The 24,654-nt window shown below is 37.8% G+C and overlaps 1 protein-coding gene and 1 pseudogene across 1 annotated transcript; both read right to left on the reverse strand.

Moving 5' to 3' along the window:
* Window positions 1–4,990: 4,990 nt before the first annotated feature.
* LOC148875109 (uncharacterized) lies at window positions 4,991–6,731 on the reverse strand. The gene has a single exon (XM_088942087.1). The coding sequence runs from the start codon at window positions 6,552–6,554 to the stop codon at window positions 5,133–5,135; it is 1,422 nt and encodes a 473-aa protein (XP_088798213.1). The 5' UTR covers window positions 6,555–6,731; the 3' UTR covers window positions 4,991–5,132.
* Window positions 6,732–7,984: 1,253 nt separating this feature from the next.
* Window positions 7,985–11,920, reverse strand: LOC148875110 (putative glucan endo-1,3-beta-glucosidase A6 pseudogene; annotated as a pseudogene).
* Window positions 11,921–24,654: the final 12,734 nt, after the last annotated feature.

Consider the following 24,654-nt stretch of genomic DNA (forward strand, 5'->3'; position numbering starts at 1 on the left):
CAACAATTAATAGTACCAAATGCAACATTAGATTTTAAAACAATGTTAGTGTATTACTGGTCCCAGTCTCAAACCCGCCCAATCCAACTCGAGCTTTTGTACAAATTGGGCTGCCTTTTATCACGAAGATAGAAAATCAGGCTTGAATCCAGTGGGTTAAAAGTCGGCATGCTCCTTTCTCACTGGATTGCCCTCCACTTTAAGAACCACTTGGGCCGAACCTACCCACAAAGAAAAAGTCCGCATGATATGGACAGTTGTAGATCTTATTAAGTTAAGGAGGTGTATCCTGGAATCAGTGTGAACACTTCTTATATAGCTCGGGCACCTCATTCAAGGCTAATCTGTGATATCTCGTTAGTACCAGACTAAGGACCTTGGCGTGAGGAATGGCCTCCCACAAAGGATTTACTGACCTGATTGAGGTCCAGGTGGTGACCTAGAAGATGCGTTTGTCGACCTCCTCTATGTGCGTCTTATCACTCCTGGGTCCTTCAGAATTCAACTCTTGCACAAATCATTCCGGAGGTAACAAGATAAGGCACAAAAGCCTAGTCCACATGTGAAACTATCTCCAACAACTTCAGGTCGGTAAGTTACATCCTCCTGGAGATCTCGGATGCAGTGCATGAAGCTCATGCCAACCGACGCCTATATAAAAGCATAATAGCGCCCTCATTTTCTAAGAAAGATACACGCAATTCAGCTCTCACACACACTCTAGCTCTCTAGCTTTCTTGTTATCAAACATCAATTCGCTGATTTAAGTATCGGAGTGCCCACCCCAGATCAAGCAACCCGAATACTCTGATTTCTTCTTTTGCAGCTCAACTAAACAACCTATTCAGTTCGATGTCCGAACTGTCTGCCAGTAACTAAGGAGCACCAGATTGTGCACCATCAATACCAACTAATTGGTCAATGATAGCCAGTTGGTCCAACCCATATGAATTGCCGCACCATCATCCAGAAAGTCAGAAGTCAGACTCTCAATATGTGTAAGGGTGCAAAGCAAAGAGATTTTGTCAAAATTCGAATGAACCCGAACCGACCCGGAGCAATGTATAAACTATAAACTCAGCCGACCCAAAGTATATCTTGTTGCGTATGAAAACTCCCTGACCAACGACCCCCACCTAACCTTTATGCATGCATGTAATTATTATTCACACTGTTTTATCTGATATTCAAACTTTAGAACTCAATCCACCAACACACCGTAAACATAATGATATTATATGCTATGAATCAAATTACTAGAAATCTATTCTATATATATAAAGCATGGCCTCTCCTTGCTCTAAATTCCTATTATAATTGTTTTTTTTTTACCTAATTGCCCATTAAATTAATAATGAAATGACATAGGCAATAACCCCTAAGATCATATCACCGGCCCACAAGGTGTGCCCCTACAGTTGTGATCACATGCACATCTCAGTATGCATTGGGAATATCTTCCATACTTGTCGTTGGGTTATGTTCCCAATACACGATCGGGATGTGCTATAGAGCGCTTGTGGGGCATTGAATTGAACTCATAATCCCCTTATCTTATTCCTAAAATCTCTCTCTCTCTCTCTCTCTCTCTCTCTCTCTCTCACACACACACACACACACACACACACACACACACATACACACACATGTTCCCAATCAACTAAATCATCTCTTCCCCTAAAAGTTCTCCTAAACTATCTCCCCCACCTAAAACTTCCTCCTAAAACATCTCCTAACTTATCTCACTATAAACAGCCTAATTCTAATTCTTCTTTCCCAACTCCCTTTCTCTCTTTTTTTAACTAAAATACTAATAAGATGAGTAAAAGAAAATCTAAAAGCCTAATAAGAATGAAATAAATGATACCATAAGACAAATAATAAAAGTAACAAAATTTAATAATTAAAAAATTATTATAATTATACAAATAATGTTTTTCATATCGTCATTGAAAATTTAATAATTAATTATCATAATTTTATATTATACTATAATGATTTAGTTTAAAAATGATTAACAAAATAGAAAAGTCAAAATAAATTACTAATTGTTTAATTTATTGTTAAAATTAATTTTAGTAATATTATACTTAATTTATAATAACAAATTCTAACAAGATTACAAATTTTAAACAATAATAAACTTAAATATAATATCATAACTTAAATTATGCATCAATAACAATTTAATAAAAGTAAAAAAAATTATTATTTTAAACCCTATTTAAATTCAATTATAAAATAATGAAAAATAAACACAACAAGATGAGTTCAATATGGGTTTACCTTCATCCTACCTAGGCTCCTCATTTGTCCACATCATCTGGCTCTTAACCTTTGGCCATGTCACCCTACCTCCCATTTCAATGCTATAATAAAGTTGGAAATTTTCCAAACATTAAACGTATAAGATGATTAAAATAATGAAAATATCAATTAATTTTAATATTTTATAATTAATTATTCATAAAAATACATACATATTTAAAAATTAATTTATTCATATCAATAATTATTGAATAATCAAATTTTAATATTTAAATATTAATTTATTATTATATGAAATTAATTTTGTATTAGTATTATCTGGAATTGATAATTATTACATGAAATTTGTAGTAGTTTAAAGATATTTATTTTTAAAATTTTTAAAATTTGTTTTTTAGAAACTTTTAGGTAACTTCAGAAAATTATTGATTTTGAAATTTAATTTTGGTAATAAAAATAATTTATTGATATTTTCATTTATATTGGTTCTTTTTGTAATTATTAAATTGAAAAATATTGGGGAATTTTAATATTAATAATTTATATTTAGGTATTTTTAATTTAGTGATTTCCATAAACTAAATTTCATGTTTTTGGTAAGTTAATTTAAAAAATCTATTTCTTTTGAAAATTAATTTTTCCATATCAATAAATTTTGAAAGTTTTGATCATAAATTTTTGAAAAATAATTTATTTATATTAATATTTGTACTAAGGATTTTTAAGATATTTAAAATTTTCTTTCTATTTTTTTATTTTTTGTTGTGCAAACAATAATAAATAGATATTTTTATTAACATAGTTTTGTCACCCTATGTCAAAGTGTCAATTGGTTGGTTGGTAGGTCTCCTCTTGGTTGTAGGAGAGACATAAACTCAATTTGGAAGAAGTATGTATAACGTTACATACAAAATAATACAAAATATAAAATTTTACACTATACAGCCAGATTAAACCCATCTTGCACTAAGGTTGGGAGGCTTTATGGGTTTAGGGATGATCCCCCCTCCACCCTCCCTTATCTGCCAAAAAAAATTCCTGAAATATTTTATTTTCCCGTACATCTATCGGGGCCCTACTAGTTACAATAAGTAAAACAAGGAAATGTTGAGAGGCTAGGGCTACAAATAAGCTGGATTACATTTGGTTTGAAACCGAATTCAATTTGGTAAGAGAAAGATTCAGATATCTCCTAACTACATTTTACACGTAGCAACATGAATACTTTATGGCACTTCGTCACTACACGTGGCAAGACTGCTTAGATAGCATTTCGGATCATTGTTGGCAGTTCAACCCTTAAGGGCCGAGTAACATCAGATTTTCAACCTAGAACAAATTCAGGAACGTACTCCCGACCTAGTACATCTGACTTGAGCTACCTCTGACCTGAGAGAGAGATTTCTAACCTCAGTTCACCTCTGGCCTGTAGGATGAGCACACTCTTATCTCCGTTAGCATAGATGGGCCATTATGCGAACTCGGGGCCACTTGGTGGTTCTGTGTTGGAACTCCAATTCCCCCACTTCACAGTGAATTGGGTTCGATATACCCGTGGACTGCAGATGTGTCTTCATCAATCTTCTGGACATGTCCACTAAGACTGGCCGCCTATTTCGCCCTTCACAACACGTTCAGGCTGAGCCATGAACCCTATATTTGGCCCTCTAGTAATATTACGTCACATGGCGGGTGCTTAGTACGGAACCTCATCGCAGGTTCAGGCAAGGGACCTTAGCACGAGAGGCGACCTCTTTTTGCCAACCTGGTTAGAATGCAGTTGGCAACCTATAGGGCTCATTTTCTGTATCGTCTATATTGGAGTTGATTGGATGGGCCTTATTCCTCTGTGTGGATCACGTATCCGGCTGAGAGATCTCCTCTGACATGGCGGACACGATTTCCCGGTTTCTTACGTCTATATAAAAGTGTCCCCTTCCTGCATGATTTAGCTCTCACAGTTCATTAGCTCTTTTGCTTTTTAGTTTTCTCCAAAATCTCTAGTTTGTTGATTCAAGCATCGGAGTGCCCGACCTAGATACTTTGAGAGCATCATGTGTTTGGTTGCAAAGAAAGGATGAGATGAGATGGGATGGGATGGGAAAGGAGGCTAAATTTGGTTGCTGAGACTAGTTATCCTATCAAACCTGTATTTGGTTGCTGAGAAGAGAGGAGCCTGAGTTTGTAACTGGTCGATTAGAGGTTTAGAGTCGAGAGCAAACCCTATAATCTGATGAGATGAGAACTCAGAAGCAGCCCTAGAAATCTAAAATGAGAGGTTTTAGAGAAACATGCCTCTCAATTAAAAAAAAAAAAAAAAAAAAAACCTGCCATTACTGTTTTTAAGGATTCAGGAGAAATCGGCATGCTTTCTTTTGATAACCAAGCAAATCCATCGTTATCGGCTTCTCAGGGAAAGAAGACACCTTGTCTGCCTCCGATAAGCAAACGGAACAGCCGTTGTCAGCCCACCGAAGGAGAAGCCATTGTATTGTCTTCTAGTAATGAGAAGGCGTAATCGCCGTTAGCTTCCGAAGGGGAAGCTACTGTGTCTTCTGGCAACCAAATAGCTCCATCGTATTTAGAAGAAGGAGCTACTATACCTTGTTCAGGTAACCAAACAACTCCACTGTCAACGAGCTTAAGAGAAGGAGATACTGTGTCTTGTTCGGACGGGTAACCAAAGAACTCCACGTATGAGTTCAAGGGAAGAAGGAACCGCTTTGTCTTGAAAATTCGACATATATTTATCAGATTTACATCGGTCGAATTTCTTATCGAGTCTACCAAAAAAAAAAAAAACTTATCGAGTCGAATCCGATCTGTTTGCAGAATTGCAGAGCTAAGGCTGATACAGACATATTTCAGAAAAGATCCGGATCCCATGTGAACTGCCCAGTGGTAATCCGTCGCAAAGGTCTATTCATCTGCTCACCAGACAAACGGATCCGGATAATTCTATTTTGTATGCTCTGGAATGAAGGATTATTGTTGAGTGCTTCGGATACACTGTCACGCTGTAATGGATCTTCCGAGAAATTGATCAGGGCTTCTGCTGCATTGTCCTTCATGAGTTCTTCTGATTCATCCTGCAACGAACTAATGAGAAGTAGAATCACCCCTGCACCGACCAAAGCAATTCGATCTCCCTCGTCATAAGTCAACTGGGCAACAACAGCAGAAGCCTTGTTTCTAATATTAGAATTCCCATCTCGCAAAAGCTCAACGATGATCGGAATTGCACCAGACCGTCCAACAATGGATACAGAATACTTGTAAGTTGACAGGTTCCACAAAACATCCAGAGCTGTAGCCTTGGCTCCGTCATCACCTCCTCGGAGAATCGTCACCAAGTGTTGGGCTATTGATATTGCATTTACTTCTGCAACAGCTAATACACAGAAAGCATCCGCTGCAATTTCTTTACCAAGGGGCTCAGCTCCCCTGAGAAGATCTGCATACAAAGGAATGGCTCCAGCTTGGGCTACAGGTCTGATATAATCAACATGGGATGCGATTATACCAAGAGCATTAGCAGCAACCAACTTAGTCGACGCATCTCCAACCCGCAGCAGCTCGACGAGTAGTGGTGTGGCACCCAAGCCGACGAGCAACGGCCGTACTCTCGTCGTCACCGCCAGCAACCCAATTGCCTGTGCAGCTCTGGCTCTGGAAACCATTCTTCCACGCCGAGCAGATTCAACGAGCAAAGGAAGGCCACCGAAACCGATGATAACTCTCCTCACTTCTCTCAGTAATGCCAATGCACTTACGATCTCTAACAAGTAACGCCTGGTACAATCCGTGCATGAAGCCAACAACTGGAGAACAACCTCCAAGCCACCGCTTCTGGCTACTATTGCGCGATTAACGCTAGCAAAGGTGACGAGTCCCCAGAGACATTTGATCAGAACTCGTCGGGAGCTAGCTTCTGCCGCCTGCGGCAATAGTCTCAAGAGGCAAGGAATGGCACCCGATTGGCCAATGACTACGGCCATTGAACCATCGCCATGACGGGCAAGGCGGTTCAAGCAAAACGCAGCAGCTTCTTGAATCGAAAGACTCGAATTGTTCAAAGGTGTAGCAAGAAGATTTACGAGGATTGGCACGCTGCGCAATAATACGTTCTCAGGTGCATACTTGGAGAGACAGCCGAGCTTGACGGTGGCCAGTATTTGCAGAGTCTCACTCCCACGAGCGATAAGTTTCTCGTACAGATTAAGTGCTTCATTCCAATCCGTAGCTTGGCTTCTATGTGGATGATCCATGGAAGGACTAACTGACATACGTCAGAACTTTTCTGAAATCCACCACCACTAGAGACTGGATTCAATAACTTATATACAGATTACAAAAGCATAGGCCTCCGATATCAAATGTTTTCAAAAAGATGGTGAGAAAACTAAAGTAAAGCAATAGAAGGGTAGCTCTAGGGTCGAAGGAAAGATATGTGCATCAAGGTGAGAAATTACATGCCAACTGCTGTCCTCATAAAGAGGAGATGAGTGGGGCAAATGAACAAATAAAAAAAAAAACGTAAAATACAAAAACCTTTCTGAAAATTATAAAAATCTTTCCAATAATTTCATTTTAACAAAAGCCTCCCGCTATTTTAAAAAATTTGACAAAAACCACGCTTCCTTCAATAATCATGACGAAAAACGTTAAAACCATAATCAAATCTTTTCAAATACCTATTTTACCCTTTCACACGTTAATGATTCTCTTGCTCCCACCGAGATTGACCTATTTTACCCTTTCAAATACCTATTTTACCCTTCTTGCAGCGAAAGACAGCTTCTCCCGATGAAACAGAAACCTTGGATGGTTCACGCCGATCCCCTGTTTGAACCCATCGCCGATCACCATTTCTTCGATGGTGACGGCATGGTTCACACTGTTAGCATCTAGGAATGATCCCCTGTTCAAGCCCATAGCAGCTAGCTACGCTTGCCACTTCACTTAGACGCGACTGAACTTCCTCTGCGGCGGAGAACAATGGATCCTTCTCCCATTGGTCGAAACTCGAAGCCATGTTCTATAAGTCAAATTCCGTCCGGATTCAGCAATCCCCATTGCCGTTTAGTTCCTGATCCACCCTTCTGGTTCTCATTGTACAACGGGAAAATGAATGTCGGTATTACTACACTTGGGCGGGCCGGAGTTCCGATTGCTAGTTTGGACGTCATTCTCTGGATTAGATTTCCGTTATATCTAGCTGCATTGAAGATGTTCACTCCGATCTGGTCGAGATTAATGTTCGTGGGATCGCCGAACCAGGGGAAGTGAGGGTAGGCGTTGAGGAAGAAATAGGATTTGGTTCATGATGAGAGCGGATTTGGCCCTCCTGTGAAATTGTGACACCTGACACCTCATGCAAGCCAAGTGCAGCCTCTTGACAACTGGGCAGCTCAGGCAGCTCGGCATAGTTTGCCACGGGTAGTTTGGCAGAGCCTGCCATAACTCGCCATAGGCAGCTCGGCAAACCTTGCCACAGCTTGCCACAGGCAGCTCAACAGAGCTCACCACAGGCAGCTCAACAGAGCTCACCACAAGCAGCTCGACATAGCTCAGGGAGCTTGGCATAGCTCCCCCCCCCCAGGCAGCTCGCCACTTGTAGGGTAGCTCGTTACAAAAGAGCAGTTCGGCATATAGCAGGAAGATCTCCTGTTTGACAACCGTACCTGATAGATCTGGAGACCTACGCCCACGTCTCTCACCAGGCGGCGTCATTCCTGTCAGCCCTGAGATCTATCCCTTGCTTGGCAGAGCTGTACTCTACAACAGCTGCCTGCACCCGCCATTTCAGCTTTGGTAGTAATGGCTGCGACAGAGAGACATAGGTGGTTATACCTGACTTGATAGAGGCCGTTACGCCTGATTTGACAGGACACCACTATATAAGGACTCCAACCCCCAAAGACAAGGGGGAGAGAATGGAAAAATGGGCGTAATCCCTGCTCTCTAGCTCTCTCATTTCTCTCCAAGCTCCCTACAATCAAAATGCTAACTTAGGCATCGGAGAGTCCCCACTAGGAAAATACCCCCGGGTCCTCTGATTCAGTTCTCGTAGGTCCCTCAGCTTCCACTGCCTACAAAGGAGAGAAGATCACCTCATGCAGAGGGCAGTCGGGTTGCGTTGCACCAGGGAGCTCTACCATTCTCTGAGTCACAGGTCGCCTAAGAGTAAGGCAAATGACAAGTCCTCCAAGGTAGTTCACCACCAGGAAGCTCCACCATTCTCTGAGTTACAGGCCGCCTAGGAGTAGGGCAAATGACGAGTCCACCAAGGTAGCTCACTACCAGGGAGCTCAGCATAGCTCTCCCCCAGGCAGTTCACTATCAGGGAGCTCGGCATAGCTTTCCCCCCAGGCAGTTCACCACTAGGGATCTCCACCATCCTCTCCTGGGAGCAGGTCAAATGACGAGACACTTAGTAAAAAAAAATTGATACATCACAAAAAATTGGTACGTGACCAGAACCGGTTACATAAATTGGCACCATCTGTGGGAACACGCTACAAAAAGCTAAGTTCTCATCTTACAAAAGCTAAGTCCTCTTCTCCTAGAAAGCTAAGTCCTCACCTTTTAGAAATTGAAGCTCTCGCTTTATAGTTTACATCTTTTATGAACTCAAAGACTATGCAGGGAGCCAGCAAACTAAGCAGCTCTACCAACTTTCAATTCAGATAAAACCTCACCAGTCCTCTCCGCAAGGTCCCCTCTACAAAGATGAGCTCTTCGTGGCTTCCGCGGGAGTTGGAGGCCAACAGACTACATAGGCACCCTTGCTGGTCGAGCCTTCCAAGGCTCCCGTGTGAGTTGGTGACCTAAAGTTAGTAGTGCTGCCCCCAAAGGTCGAGCTACTAGTAGCTTCTTGTAGGAGTGGGTGACTAGCATTACGAGGCTGATGTAGCACAATCACGGGTAGCTCGACACCTGGTCAGCTTGGCACCTCACAGGCAAAGCCTATAGGCCACATTACTACTTAAGACCTAATCGCCTCTTCGGCATGGGTAGAGTAAAAAAGGAGTGGACTACGAGTTGCTTCCAAAGCCTACGGGCCACATTACTGCTTAAGACCCAGTCGCCTCTTCGACACGGGCAAAGTCAAAAAGGAGTAGACTACGAGTCACTCCCAAAGCCTATGGGCCACATTACTACTTAAGACCCAATCGCCTCTTCGACACGAGCAGAGTCAAAAAGGAGTGGACTACGAGTCGCTCCCAAAGCCTACGGGCCACATTACTTCTTAAGACCCAGTTGCCTCTTTGGCACGGGCAAAGTAAAAAAGGAGTAGACTACGAGTCACTCCCGAAGCCTACGGGCCACATTACTACTTAAGACCCAGTCACCTCTTCGGCATGGGCAGAGTAAAAAAGGAGTGGACTATGAGTTTCTCCCAAAGCCTACGGGCCACATTATTGCTTAAGACCCAGTCGCCTCTTCGGCACGGGCAAAGTAAAAAAGGAGTGGACTACGAGTCGCTCCCAAAGCTGATGGGCCACGTTACTACTTAAGACTCAGTCGCCTCTTCGACACGGACAGAGTAAAAAAGGAGTGGACTACGAGTCGCTCCCAAAGCCTACAGGCCACATTACTGCTTAAGACCCAGTCGCCTCTTTGGCACGGATAAAGTCGAAAAGGAGTGGACTACGAATCGCTCCCAAAGCCTACGGGCCACATTACTGCTTAAGACCCAGTCGCCTCTTTGGCATGGGCAAAGTCAAGAAGAGTGGACTACGAGCCGCTATGGGCCACATTATTGCTAAAAACCCAGTCACTTCCTCAGCATGGGCAAAATTAGCAAAAGTGAACTATAAGTTGCCCCTAGAGCCTAAGGGCTATAGTATTGAACTAGCGGAGACCTCCTCACCTTACGAGCAACTCGTCACTTGCAGGCAGCTCGCCACATACAAACAACTCCCAAAGCCTGAGGAATTGGATCAGCACTTACTAGCTCGTCGACGTATGGGCCAAAAGAAGAAATCTACTCCCTTCGTTGAGTTACTCTCAGCTCGGGAGTGGAGGGCAAATGATGAGGGTGGATTTGGCCCTCTAGTGAAATTGTGACACTTGGCACCTCATGCAAGCCAAGTGCAGCCTCTTGACAACTACGCAGTTCGGGCAGCTCGGCATAGCTCGCCACAGGCAATTCGGCAGAACCTGCCATAACTCGCCACAAGTAGCTTGGCAGAGCTTGCTATAGCTTGCCACAAGCAGCTCGGCATAGCTCACCATAGGCAGCTTAGCAGAGCTCGCCACAAGTAGCTCGACATAACTCAGGGAGCTCGGCATAGCTCCCCCCCAAGTAGCTCGCCACTTGTAGGGTAGCTCGGTACATAAGAGCAATTCGGAATATCGCAGGAAGATCTCCTGCCTAGCAACCGTACCTGATAGATCCAGAGACATGCGTCCACGTCTCTCGCCAGGCGGCGCCGTGCCTACCAGCCCTGAGAGCTGTCCCTTGCCTAGCAGAGCCGTACTCTGCAACGGTTGCCTGCACCCGCCACTTCAGCTCTGGCAGTAATGGCTGCGACAGAGAGATAGAGGTAGTTATGCCTGACTTGACAGATGCTGTTACGCCTGATTTGACAGGACACTACTATATAAGGACTCCGACCCCCAAAGATAAGGGGGAGAGAATGGAAAAATGGAGGTAATCCCTACTCTCTAGCTCTCTCATTTCTCTCCAAGCTCCCTACAATCAAAATGCTAACTTAGGCATCAGAGAGTCCCTGTCGGGAAAATACCCCCGAGTCCTCTGATTCAGTTCTCACAGGTCCCTCAGCTCCCACTACCTACAAAGGAGAGAAGATCACCTCATGCAGAGGGCAATAGGGTTGCGCTGCACCAGGGAGCTCCACCATTCTCTGAGTCACAGGATGCATAGGAGCAGGGCAAATGACGAGTCCACCAAGGTAGTTCACCACTAGGGAGCTCGGCATAGCTCTCCCCAGCTCGGCATAGCTTGGGCAGCTCGGCATAGCTCTCTCCCCAGGCAGTTCACCACCAAGGAGCTCCACCATCCTCTCTTGGGAGCAGGTCAAATGACGAGGCACTTAGTCAAAAAAATTGATATGTCACAAAAAAATGGTACGTGACCAGAACCGGTTACATCAGTTCGGTTCAAGAACTATAACAGATGCTTCATCACCGGTATGGAGATATCAGATCGAAACGTTCCGTTCGACGGTGGGAAGGACGATTGAAGGACATCCATGATAGCTGTAATCCCAATTTTGATGTTTCTGATGTTGTGAATTTTGAGGGGATACTTGAGTCGGCGCATTGCTTGGACGAGATCGTACCATGTTTACCGATCTTGGTCGAAGGAGAAGCTAAAGATTTCATTATCGACAAGGAGGTAATGAATCAAGGTTTTGGGGTAGAAAGGAACGACATTGGTTCGAACCCATTCGTTTGCGAGGGACTGGCTTGAAGAAATGTTGGAGATTAATTGATTGGGAACCATGATTGATACTTGGATGTTGATCCCTTATAGGGCCTTCAGAATATCTGGGTTTGCATGTTTGACTTAACTTGCTTTCAGGGATTTGATGAGCTCAATGGATCGAGACGGTGAAGGGAGGTTGTTGCCCAGATGACCATAGTTGACGCCCATCTTCCTCGAAATCTCTGCATTTGTTAAAAGAAAAACGAAAAGGGGTTAGAGAGGAAGCGTAAAGAAACAAAACCTGTGTTCTAGTTTCAACAAAAACTTACTTGTGTCCATCGACCAAAGTTTGCAGTTCATTGGAATTCCGCCATGACGGGAGTGAGAACCATACATCGATGAAGACTTGTGACTGAGGTTGAGGTTGAGCCTGCGGGTGCAACAGATTTACCTCCGTGGAAGAAGGGCAACACCCAGCGAAGCACTTGAAGATGATGAATAGTATTTGAGGATTAGATACACATTAAGCCGTAAAAAGGGTAAAGTAGGTATTTTGAAAAAAACTTTCATTTGTTTAACGTTTTCATCAAGATTATTGACGGAAGGGAGGTTTCTGTCAATTTTTTTTAAATGATGGGGAGGTTTTACTAAAATGAAACTATAGGCGAGGATTTTGTATTTTACCCTTAAAAAAAGGAAAAGAAAAAACTAATAAACAAATAAAAGGAAAAAACTAAGCGAATGGATGCATGGCCAGATGGGCTACAAATAAAGGCGTGTATAGTGTGCTACAGAAACAACCATTGCTTTTTGGCCAATATTCCGTTCACATAAGATATGGTCCCCATGTGTGTGGCATATTGACTTGTTCACCCTTAATTAATTGTTTTTTATTCAACTAAAACAATAAAAATATATCATTAAGATCTCAAAAGATTACAAAACGATAGCTTCTTGGAAGTATGATCGGTATTGGGTATTGTATTAAATAAGTCGGATATTGATATATTTTGGAAACACATGAATACGAATAAAAGATATAAATAGAAATGATTGCATATATTAGGGAAATACATACAAATCACATAAATAGATTAATAATACTAAACCAAAAGCTGAATTATCTATGAATAAGATATAAACAAATGAGAAATGTATACTTCAATAGGTTATATGAAGAGATATTACAATACATACAATAATTATCACTCTTTTAAATTTTTATAATTATAATTTTCAATTTTTATTAATTTTTGAGAATATTAATTAATTTAGTATTTTTATTTAAATAACAATTTTTTTTAAATAATAAATATCTTTTCATTTTTAACATATAATGCTTTTGTTTTACATATAATTGTAAAATAAAACAAATAAATCATTTAAGGTAGATAAAATAAATTATTTTTAATTTTCAATTTTTATTCATTTTTTTGGGGAAATTAAATCTTAAATTATTCATTTCATATTTTATAATTATAATTTTCTGTTTTCCATTAATTTTGTTGGGAAATTTTATTTATTTAGCATTTTATATAATAACTATTTTTTTCAAATAATAACTATTCTTTCATTTTTAACATATAATTAAGTGTAAAATAAAATATATAAATCATCTAAGGTATATGGAATATATTATTTTTATAATTTTTAGTTTTATTAATTTTTTTTTGAAAAATTAAATCTCAAATTATTTATTTTAGTTTTTATAGCACTATTTTTTAATTTTTATTAAAGATGAAAAATAATCCAAAAGTAATCAATGTATAGTTTTGTCAAGCTAGGCACGAATACGCCTTTGTAACTATATCTACCGATATAGTGTGATACGACCCAATACAGAGGCATATTGTATTGATACACACGACTCATAGAATACGTATCCAATCATAACGTATCCTATCTATGACCATGAATACAAATATGATACTCCCTTTATTAGGAATATTGTATAGATATATTAATCCATGGTTCCTAACCATCAGAGAATTTGGGTCTCCTGAAACAGTAACCATAAGAGAATTTGGCTTTCTTAGCCATAAGATAAGTAGAAGGGAAAGAGACATAGTCAATAGAGTTTTGCAGGGCTGTCTGAGATATATGGCATCAAACAGGATCACCAGCTAACTTCTTTCCTTTGAGAAGAGAGAAATTGGGTTTTTAAGTTGATTCCAGATCGATCACCTACCCAAATAAAAATAAAGAGAAAATATTTCTAATTTATTTTGAAAATTTTATTAAATATCTGCTTACTAATTATCCAAACTAATTTCTATATTTGTTGAAATAAAATTCTCTTTTTAAAAAATACAAGTTTGTATATATTTCCTTACCTTTTCTTTCATTTCCCTATCTTTTCCTTCAAACCAAATATAACTTAAAGGACCGTTCACAGTTAAAATTGGAATGGAAATGAGATTCCAATTCTGTCCAACCAAACAGTTGGAATTGGCCCCTTCAGATTCCAATTCCAGACACCTATTCGATTAAATGGGACTTAAATTTTCCATGATATAGTGATTTATACTTTCTGAACTTTAATCTTAAAAATATATATAAAAAAAACAAAATTTACAATGATAAGGCGTTTTTTAATTTATATTTTATAATAGCTACTCTCATCTAAGAGAACATATGTCATAGATATCTACCCTTTGATAACAGCTGAAATGGTTGAATGTCATAGTGGCTGATGCTGAAGTTTATATTGATTGTAACCAAATCTTCAGAAATTTTATTACTTAATTAATTATTTTATCCATGATGATGCGACAAATCTTTCGCTTCAACTTGTTAGTCCACATTACATGTTATGTGCTGTCCAAATTCTCTCCAATTGGCAAATTACAATAAGCCAAGGCCTAGAGCACGACATGAAATTCGCGTGGATTAAAGATTGAAGTGTCATTCACGTGTCCAATATAAACAGCTAATTTTCTCTTATTATACAGACCATGGACATATTTAAGGAAAGCATGAACTGTTTTTGGGGCTCCATCATCCCAACTATTTTTTTTTTTTTTTTTTTTTTGTGCACAGGAATTCACATCTGCGCTTTACAAAGCGCATCTGATGGGCGCCTTAGAGATAGGGATGGATTCGAGTCGAGTCGAGTCTTACGAGGTTCGAGCTTGGTTCAAGATTGTTCTATAAGGCTTGAGTTCGGTTCGAGCCAGAAACTTAAGTTCAAGCTCAGCTTGAGTAAAAAATTCATAAGTTCGAGTTCGGTTGGCTTGAGTTTGATTTTGAGAAAAAATATTTTATAAAAATAAAAATATATACATATATATATATATATATTTTATTTGATATTTAAAAATTTAAGAATTATAATATTTTTATTATATATATTATTTTCTATAATTTTATTATATATATTCGAACTGGCTCGCAAGCTTCACGAGCCGAGTTCTAGTAGGCTTGAACTCAGCTTATTTCATAATCGAACCAGTAAATTAGACTCAAGCTCGAACTCAAACTCGTTACCATCCCTACCTATGTGAACTATGTGAAAAGGATGGGATGGATTGGAGACAAAATATTACAGTGTATAGGGCCACTTATGAGGGGTGAATACATGGATGAAATAGGGCCATTTGTCGTGAGTTAACAATCGGAATGACAATCGAACTCTGAATGACAATCGGATGTCACTCTGAATGACAATCGAACTCCTTATTGTGTATATGAGAAGTTGAATTGTGACCATCCATTCATGATTCATCCCAACCCCCGACACGAACTAATAATTGAAGGAAATTTTAACTAACAGATGCCTTTCACCAGAAATACAACACACATCAAGTGCGAGGGGACCAGCTAAAAAATACAACACACTTCAGCCTCTTTGGATAACTTATTTGAATTGCTTCAAAAAGCAGCTGAATTTTTATCTCACTACTCTCAAACAAACAGGCCTAAAATCCTTGTAAACTGCAACTCAGGCTCTTGTTTTTTGTTTAGGCCTTGCAATTCCGTAGAAAATTGGACAGGCCTGGAAAACCCCCAGAAATCTGAAGAAGATGGGTGAGAATATGGGCCCAAAGGAACACTGTCAAATATAAACTTGAAGGCTAATACATCCCTCTAAAAGATTGCCGTCACTTCTTTCAAATGTAATGAAAAGCTGATCACAAATTAAAACAAGGTTCATTTACTTAGATACCCCCTGTAGTTTCATCCATTTATTTTAACTTAGTTTCAACGGTTAGAGGAGAAACCTGTTTGGTTAACACTTAATGTTTATAGCATGGTTTTTAAAATCGGCCTGGAGTTTGTCAGGGGTCCAGTTATTGGGTTGAATGGTCTGATTGTTGAAACTGAACAATTGGCCCGTTCTGATAAAAATAAAATAAAAATAAAAAATGATCAAAACTGTTCGAACGATTAACCACTCATTTCAATGTTTTGCTGATCAAATTCAACGGTTTTTGAAAAAAAAAATCCAGTTTTATGAGGGAAACGAAACCGATCACCTAACTGATTCCCAATTTTCCAATCCAACCGTCCGATCCGATCCGGTTTTGAAAACCATGGTTTATAGTTTCAACAACAATGCTGACTTAAGAGTGTATAGTAGATATATGTTTGATATGTCTTCTTTCTCGTTGAAGTGTTTAAAGTAAATTTTTTTGATTCTATGTAACACCAGTCACACTTCCAATTACTGTTATGCCAATCTAATGGACAAGAATTTTCCAAATCCAGGATTTTCATCATATTTTGTTTTTCTCCAATGTACAAGGTGTTATGTCTATAAATGTGTTATCAAAAACTTCAGGCTGCATCGAGAAGAAGAAGAGAATGGAGCTTATACAGTGAAGAAGACGACTGAGGTTATATAACTTTGCTCAAAGTGTTGTATGATACGTGATGCACCGTATCAATTCATCATCATGCCATATCGGATGACAGGTAAGTGCCATTTCAGCTAAAACATCGTGAGATGCAATGACTGTTGGGGGAAACCTGAATTTGATGTTTCCTCCAATGCCCCTTATTGCTATTTTCAGACAAAATGATTTTTGACTGTTTTGAGTTAAAACTGTTTCAACCAATTAAAAAATTCCCATTGTAATTCAAAATGCCTATGTGGTTCTGATGTGACAGGGTTTGAGTGGAAACGGCAATGGTACCAAACATACCCTTAAGCAATTGTAGTTTAACTTAAACAACATACAAATTGTACAAAACCAACCGTGTCTTCCAACACCCCCTTAATTTGATCAATGTAAAACAATTTCTGAAGAGTTGTGGAAGTCTTTTAATGAGCTAGATTGGTTTATGAACTAGATCGGTTTAAGGGTCATTTACTCATACTCTCCCTATAATTTCATGTATTTATTACTAAAATCAATCATCTAGTTTGTATACTACTAAAATACCCGATAGGTTGTAATCACTTTACTTATTCAACCCTCTATCAGGAATCATTTGTAGGGGTATTCATGAGTCGGGTTGGGTCGATTTATTGGGGATTTTCCAACTGACCCGACCTGGTCGGGTTACCTGGGGTGGAAACTGAAATCGACCCATTGATAGGCCAAACCGACCTGGTCGATTTGAGTCGGGTTGGGTCGGTTTGGGTCGGTTTCGGTTTTGCTCCTGTACAACAGGACAATTAATTGAATTCTAATTGTAATTGTTTATTGGGTTGACTATTTGGTGTAAAAGATTATAGAAAGTTAGAAACTAGGATAGATTGTCTATTCTAATTGTAATTGCCTAATGGGCATTCTAGTTCTAGTAGAAGACTAGTTATAGTTAAGTAGGAAACTACTCAAACAAGGAACTACTGAACTAGTAGAAGACTAGTTCGGTTTGGGTCAGGTTGGTTTCGGTTTTCATACAAGAAACCAAAATCGACCCGATATATCAGTTTATATATTTGCCCAACCCGAAACCGATCGGTACTAATGAAAACCCAACCGACTCGGATTGGGTCGATCCGGGTTGGTCGGTTTGGTCGAGTTGGGCCGATCTGGGTTGGTCGATTTGGTCGGGTTGGGCATTCTTATGAACAACCCTAACCATTTGTATTTCCATTTGAGAATGGCCATTTGACCTCTTAGAGCAAGTGGAAAATGTGAAAGGGCATAGACCTAAGATTTTTCATTCTAAAAATATACCTAACAGTTCTCATATCAACGTAGCCCACCCCTTTTCCAAACAAAGTTATAATATGGAGAGGGTTTATTTTTTCCCTAAAAGGTTGATAAGAGAAATACTAGAGTTATTTTTGGAATAAAAACCTTGAACCTATGCCCCTTCATAATACTGACTTGACTTAAGAGATCATATGGCCACTTCCAAATGAAAATACAAATGGCTCCGGATGTAGGGTCAATTAAGTAAAACATATGCAAATTAGGGGGTATTTTAATAATATATGAGCTATAGGGTAGGCTAAATGATTAAAACTTGAAATTAAACCACTCACACTAGTCAAAAGTCAAAACATTTCAGCCTCAAATGGCAATGATACCAAACACAACCTAAATAGCATAAATACATTTGTGGTAACTTATTTTAACTATATAATTTTGATAGTTTCTTTGGCTTCAAGTCCGTGCCCCCAAGCAAAAGAATCTATTTCTTTTATTTTTCTCTCTCCATTCATTTATCTTAATTATCTCTCTTCCTTTTTCCTTTCCTCTTGCACGTGCCACTCAATTAAATAGGGTTTGTTTGTTTTTTGGATTTTGAGAGGGGAGAAAGTTGGAAAATACTTATGTTCTTTTTTAAGATTTATGTGGGATCCATAGAAAATTTATTTTGCATAGGTATTATTTACCTGGGTAAGTGATACCCATCTTACATGGTAAGCAACTTTTTCATCCGGGGGGGACGTTGTCAAACACTCATATGAGACAACCTCTTTTAGTAAATGGATTTTTATGAATAAAATGGTTATTATCTTATTTATTTAGAAAATAAAAAAGCATGATCACATAGATAAATATAATTACCCAATCAAATAAGTGCATTTACCCAGATAAATAACTCCCTTAAAAACAAAGGGAACAGGGCCTTAATGTTATATGATATAAGATATTACATGTAGTATGTATAATATATTCAAGGTTGTAGATAAATCACCCAATGGTGTGGTATGGGCTAGACTATGCCTCTTATATGCTAACTGGCTTAACCGACCTTATGATTGCCCCACTATTTATTTTTCACGTTTTAAGGATAAGGGGCACAAAACTGTTACGTGCCTAAATTTATTTTATGGATAAATCTATGATGCTGGGAAGGTATGATACATAGAAAGCTTTGATGTGGGTGTTGTCTCACTTTAGTGTCTAAACTTTTAAATGTATGACTTTAGAACCTGAGTTTCAAGAAATATATATACATTTTAAGTAGTCTCACTCCCTTAAATAACAATCTAACATTATGATTTATGATGAAAGACTGAAGAGTAAATTTACAAAAATGGCCATGTTTTGATCCTGTTTCTTCATTGTTCATTGGGGGTAGTTTCACCTTCGAGTGCTTACTTTGAGATCACAGGCTGGCGTCCAAGGTCCAAAGGGAAAAGAAAGATGAACAATGAGAGTCAAAAAGGAAAGTTCAAAGGTACAATTAATATTTGAAAGTCAGGCCCTAAAGTGAGACTAACCACACAAAGTACAGGACTACAGGGTACCCGTTTGCAATTTATCCTTTTTGGGCTTAACAAAATTTCATTTAAAGAGAATAGGAATAACAAGACAAAACAACATACTTACACTACAAGATAGACACCAAGACAACAACGCATCTCACATTGATGATTGATCTACACCACAAAACAAACAAGGATCAGCCAGTCTCCAGCGGTTCATTTGATCAGGGCAATACTTAATTCGTACTCAGTTGAATTTTAGGGTTTAAGAATTAGGATTAGGGTTTAAATGTGAAAATCAAGAGATGGCCGGACAATCTTTTGTACGACTCAAAAGCATCAACATCTACTAAGACAAGATCAACAATCCGAGAGGGAGGATTAGAGAGAAATCTCCCCACTTCACAATAACCAACCACGGGCTACTGCCTCATGCATGAACACCTCTGCACAAATTGAAATTTAAAACTGCACGTCCCTACAAAAATGATAAATGCCCTTCAGCAGAAGGATGCCCTCTTTTGGCCATTCAACAAAACAACCCAAAACACAGTCAATGACTTGTTTTCAAATTACAATTACTCTCAATATATAATAATTTTAGGACAACCCAGGTTTTTATTTATTAATAAGAGTGATGCCTTCAGAAATTGCATAGCTAACCTGTTTCAGAGGTCATCACTGGTCTTATCCACGATTAGAGGCTTCTTCTAAGTACATAACATTTGGTCATAATTCTTGGAAGTTTTGTTTCCAAATCCTCTTTTAATTTGATTTAGTGACTAAGGGGATGTTCAACAACATAGTTGGTTCTATAACTTTTGTTCTTCAAAACAAAAGCAATTATCGAATCAGCAAAATTATATTGCATTTGCTGAGGTAGTGTTTGTTTTTGTTTTCAAAAACAAAACCAACCATCTTATAAAAAATCCTTTCCTTTTCTTTCAAACCAAATACAGCTTAAATGTCAATGTGAAACAACAGGTTTCTCAAATTTGAATTAGCATCTTGAAATAAATTTCATTCTAACAATCCATATATTCCAAATAAAAGCAACATAAACAAAAAAGTTCTTTTGGGTCAAAAGGAAGCAACATAAACAAAAAAGTTCTTTCGGGTCAAAAGGATTATTCTCTAACTCTAACATTTTAGAGAACCAACATTCGAAAGACAACATAAATTACAATTTACAAACAGAATAACTCCTAAACTAGCGAACTCACACTTGACCAAAGCATAAATAACACTTTCTTGATCTGTATTACAAATACCACACAAACAGTCAGTCCTCATACTCTATGATAGACATGATACTGGAAGAACTTACAACCAATCAACCCGCATCATAAAAGTAGTAACCAATTAAGTGGATTTTCATCAAATTTATGGGGACTGTGATTGGTCAAAGCCTTTCCAGTATCATGTCTTTCTGACATCATAGATTTTCTCTTTTTGGGTAAACTTCTTCCACAGCTTGTCCAATGGGATCATCTCCCTTCCATCTCTCAACCAAACTTTGACCAAAACTCCAGACAAGATAATAGACAAATATAACAGTGAATTTGCCCTTTCTATCTACGGTGCCAAGCCAATTTGTCCTCTCAGTGGAAGCGAGCAAGATTGATGCTTTTGATCTTGTAAGCAATGTCAAGCTCTGTTTGATTTGCAGTTGGAATCTGAATCGGAATAGTTTATTCCCATAGTCTGTTTGGTTCAAACAGGCATGGGAATGAAAATTGAAATAAGCAAGAATGGGATTTCATTCCCAATGGAGGGGCAGGGAATGACCATTTCTTCAAATGGGGAATGCCATTCCAGAAGGAGTGGGAATAAGATTTCAATTCTGCCCAATCAAACAGTTGGAATCAGAATAGCCCATTCTGATTCCAGACCTCTATTCCTGCAAACCAAATGGAACCTCAGTGATGAAATTTTCATCAATTAAATTGACTTCCAACTCCTGGAATTGGCATCTATACCAAACCCCTAACATTTGGACCAGGGCCCATAATTTTAAATTTTCTGAGGACGAAATACGAACTCAACCTAGAGGCCCAAATTCAAATTTTCTCATGACCTACTGAAAAAAAATAAAATAAAATAAAATAAAAAACACTACCTTATCATAAACCTTAACACATGTCAATTTTTAGTATCATGACACCCTCTTTTTGTATTTTTAAATTAATGAATTATTTCATTATGAGAATTATGCAGGTTTTATCTACATGTCCATATGGATCTTGTTTTTTTTTTCCAACATATTTCAGAATTTCCCATATATATTTTTACAGACAAAAAGCAATATTAATAACTTGAACCTTGGTTTAAGGAGAAGAGACGCAAAGGGCACTCTCGTCATACACAAGTCATGAGAAAGTTCAGGCATTGTCAAATTCATTTTTATCCTTTAATCTTTCTCCCATTAATGGAATTCTTTTAGCTACATTTTTTTTTTAAATTGCCCTTTTATCATTTCAACTAGATTTTGAAAGGCCCTCACTCATTCAATATAGGGAGGAGGATCAAACATTAGTTTAAGTTTGAGGAAGGAGATAGCTCCTACGAAGAAGATTTATAGGGACTAGGGAGGAAGATCAGATAACCAAGTAGTTGAGCCCAAAATTGAAGCTAGAAGAAAGTAGTTCGGCCCAAAAGGTTGATAGAATGCTGGGCCAACACATGGGCCGCATATTTTGAATTTTATATGGTATAGGTACCAATGAAGAGTTCTTTCATGGTGCATTGGTAAAACTGCTAATACCAGGGCCCCCTTTTTTTCTGATTAGATAAAACCGAAAATATGATATTTTATAATTCGTTGTATTTAAATTTTTGTGAAATAATAAGGCTGCCTCTTCTCGACAAAAAATTTTCAGGGTGGAACATTTGAGCTATTTAAATAGTAAGGAAAACAAAGTTTTAATATTAAAATGGGCAAAAAATATCGCTCAAATATTTAAGCCGAGACTGGATTCAGTCCTCACAAAATCGTGATCATACGATACAGTAATATCTCTCTATTAAAAAAAACATATAAATACAAAAATATTTCCAATGTAAGGGTGCAAGAGACTGTACAAACAGTATAAACATGGTTTTGTGAAGATCAAGTGGACAACCATACACATTTGATGATTGTCTGACTAGCTCCAACATCGCATACACACGTGGCAAAAAAAATAAAAAAATAGGGTAAGCCGTATACAATGAAGTGACATGTGACATGGGTAACTCGTGCGAGGGACTAGTGGACAACCATAATTCATATTTGTCGCCCAAAAAGGACTGCAGATGTCTCCCTTTCTACCCTCAAGCTCATCGGCCTTGCTCCATGTATATTAACTACTTTGATTTTACAAGAAATTTAAGCTCGACTAGAGTTCATAAATGAATATAGTTTGAGATCATCTGATGGGGTGGTATGGTTTTGGGCCTTTTGGCTGGATATGATTCACATCTGACCTGTTTAATGCGCTATTGCCAGGTGGCAAGTAATGGAACCCAAATTTCAATCACAGGTATTGTAGCCCTAAGCTTAATTGTAAGATCCATCGTATGGGCTTGGGCTTTATTGCTTTTGTTTTTTAAGGGTATGTCCAAGCCAACCTAATCAATTTTACTCGAGAGAAGCGGTACTCAACTCAACTCTACGGTAATGGGAATCCAGATTCCCAGGTTCCTCAGCCCTCACCGAGGCCCCTCAGTTTGGCTCCGACAAATGTGGCCGTGTTTGGAACCAATGCTGATTGGAACCCGTGTAATGTACAGGTTTTGTTAAACGAAAGCTAAAAAATATAAATACATAAGAATATACAATTGTTTTATATTTTAATTTTTAAATAATTAATAAATATTTATATTTTATATAATACTTTTTTGTAATACAAAAATAACAATAACTAATTTTAGCTATGATGGTTCACCAAATTAATAAAATCAACTAACATGATCTAACTTGACTTGAGTTGGTTGGTTTTCTAGTATTTTCTAGTTAGCTTCATTTCAGCAATTTCCCAATCCAACCAAGGCGGGTCAGTTTTGGTTTGGCCATTTGTAAACCAACTAAAACCAAACTGACTTAACCATAGATATGTATAAATATTTTATATTTTAATTATAATTTTTAATACGGAAAGTGAGAAAATTCTCATGTTTCTTAGTCTAAACTAGTTTATATTATAAAATTAACTAATTTATTTATTTTTAATAATATTGCTTTTTTAAATTTAAAATTAGCTTTTATGTTTAAATCTTTTGAGTCGATTGACGAAATTGAAACAACCCGAGTTGGCCGACTTTTACTAATGGTTAGTCGGTTTCGATTAGACCTGTAAACGGATAAGCTTAGGTCGGGCTTTTCCTCTTTATAAATAGAAAATGACCAGGCTTGAGCCCAAGCCTGGTCTTCGACCAACATGCCTAGATCTTGAGCTCAAGCCTAAAGCCTAATCTAGAAAAATATTTTATTTTATTAATTATATAATATTAAATAATATATTATATATTTTATAACATTCTATATATTATAATATATAATACCTTTTTCACTACTAATTTCATTATTATACAATATATATTTTATATTTTTTTACTGTATGAAATTATTGGGTTAGGATTGGGATGGGCTTATTTGGGAAAGCCCAAGCCTGATTCCATGGGCTTAAATCATTGTCCAAGCCTGATATAGAATGGGTTGAGCCAGGACAATTGGTTGGGCTATCCGCCCCATGAACATCTAGTTTTGACCTTTCGAGTGACCAACTCCCCAACCCAACCAAGGTGGTTTAGTTGGCCAAACAGCCTTCAACCAATCCGAAATGACCCATGAACACTTCTGATTTTAGCTAAATTAATAGTATAGTATCTAATAAATAGCAATAGTTCAATCTCCAATAATTATTGAGAATTTATATAAAAAAATTCACAATTATTGAAAACACAACAAATAACTAATAAATATACAATGAGTACAATAAATTCTAAAAATATATTAAATTAGTCAATAAATACTGTAATATCCAATAACAGTTTAATCTCTAACAAATATTAATCAATAAATTAACAAAAATATAATAAATTCAATAAGTACAATAAATTAAATTTAAAAGAAATAATAATATTTTAATCTCCAAAAATTATTGAAAATTTATTGTTAAATAGCAAAACAAAAATAGATTTATACATAATTAGTAAAACTATATTAATCACAAATAAAATAAATAAATATAGAAAATACACTAAATATTAATTTTAGTATATACATACATACATACATACATTTATTATATATATATAATAAATGTAGATAAATATTTCAAAATTATTATTAATAAATATTATTTTTTAGAAAGTTATTACATAAATTTCTTATTTA

Source organism: Nelumbo lutea, chromosome 1 (genome assembly GCF_056320005.1).
Source record: "Nelumbo lutea isolate HS-2025 chromosome 1, American lotus-T2T, whole genome shotgun sequence".
Classification (NCBI taxonomy): Eukaryota; Viridiplantae; Streptophyta; class Magnoliopsida; order Proteales; family Nelumbonaceae; genus Nelumbo; species Nelumbo lutea.

Bases quoted from the DNA above. Each gene is read 5' to 3' on its own strand.
- LOC148875109 (XM_088942087.1), bottom strand. From the start codon at position 6,554: ATGTCAGTTAGTCCTTCCATGGATCATCCACATAGAAGCCAAGCTACG.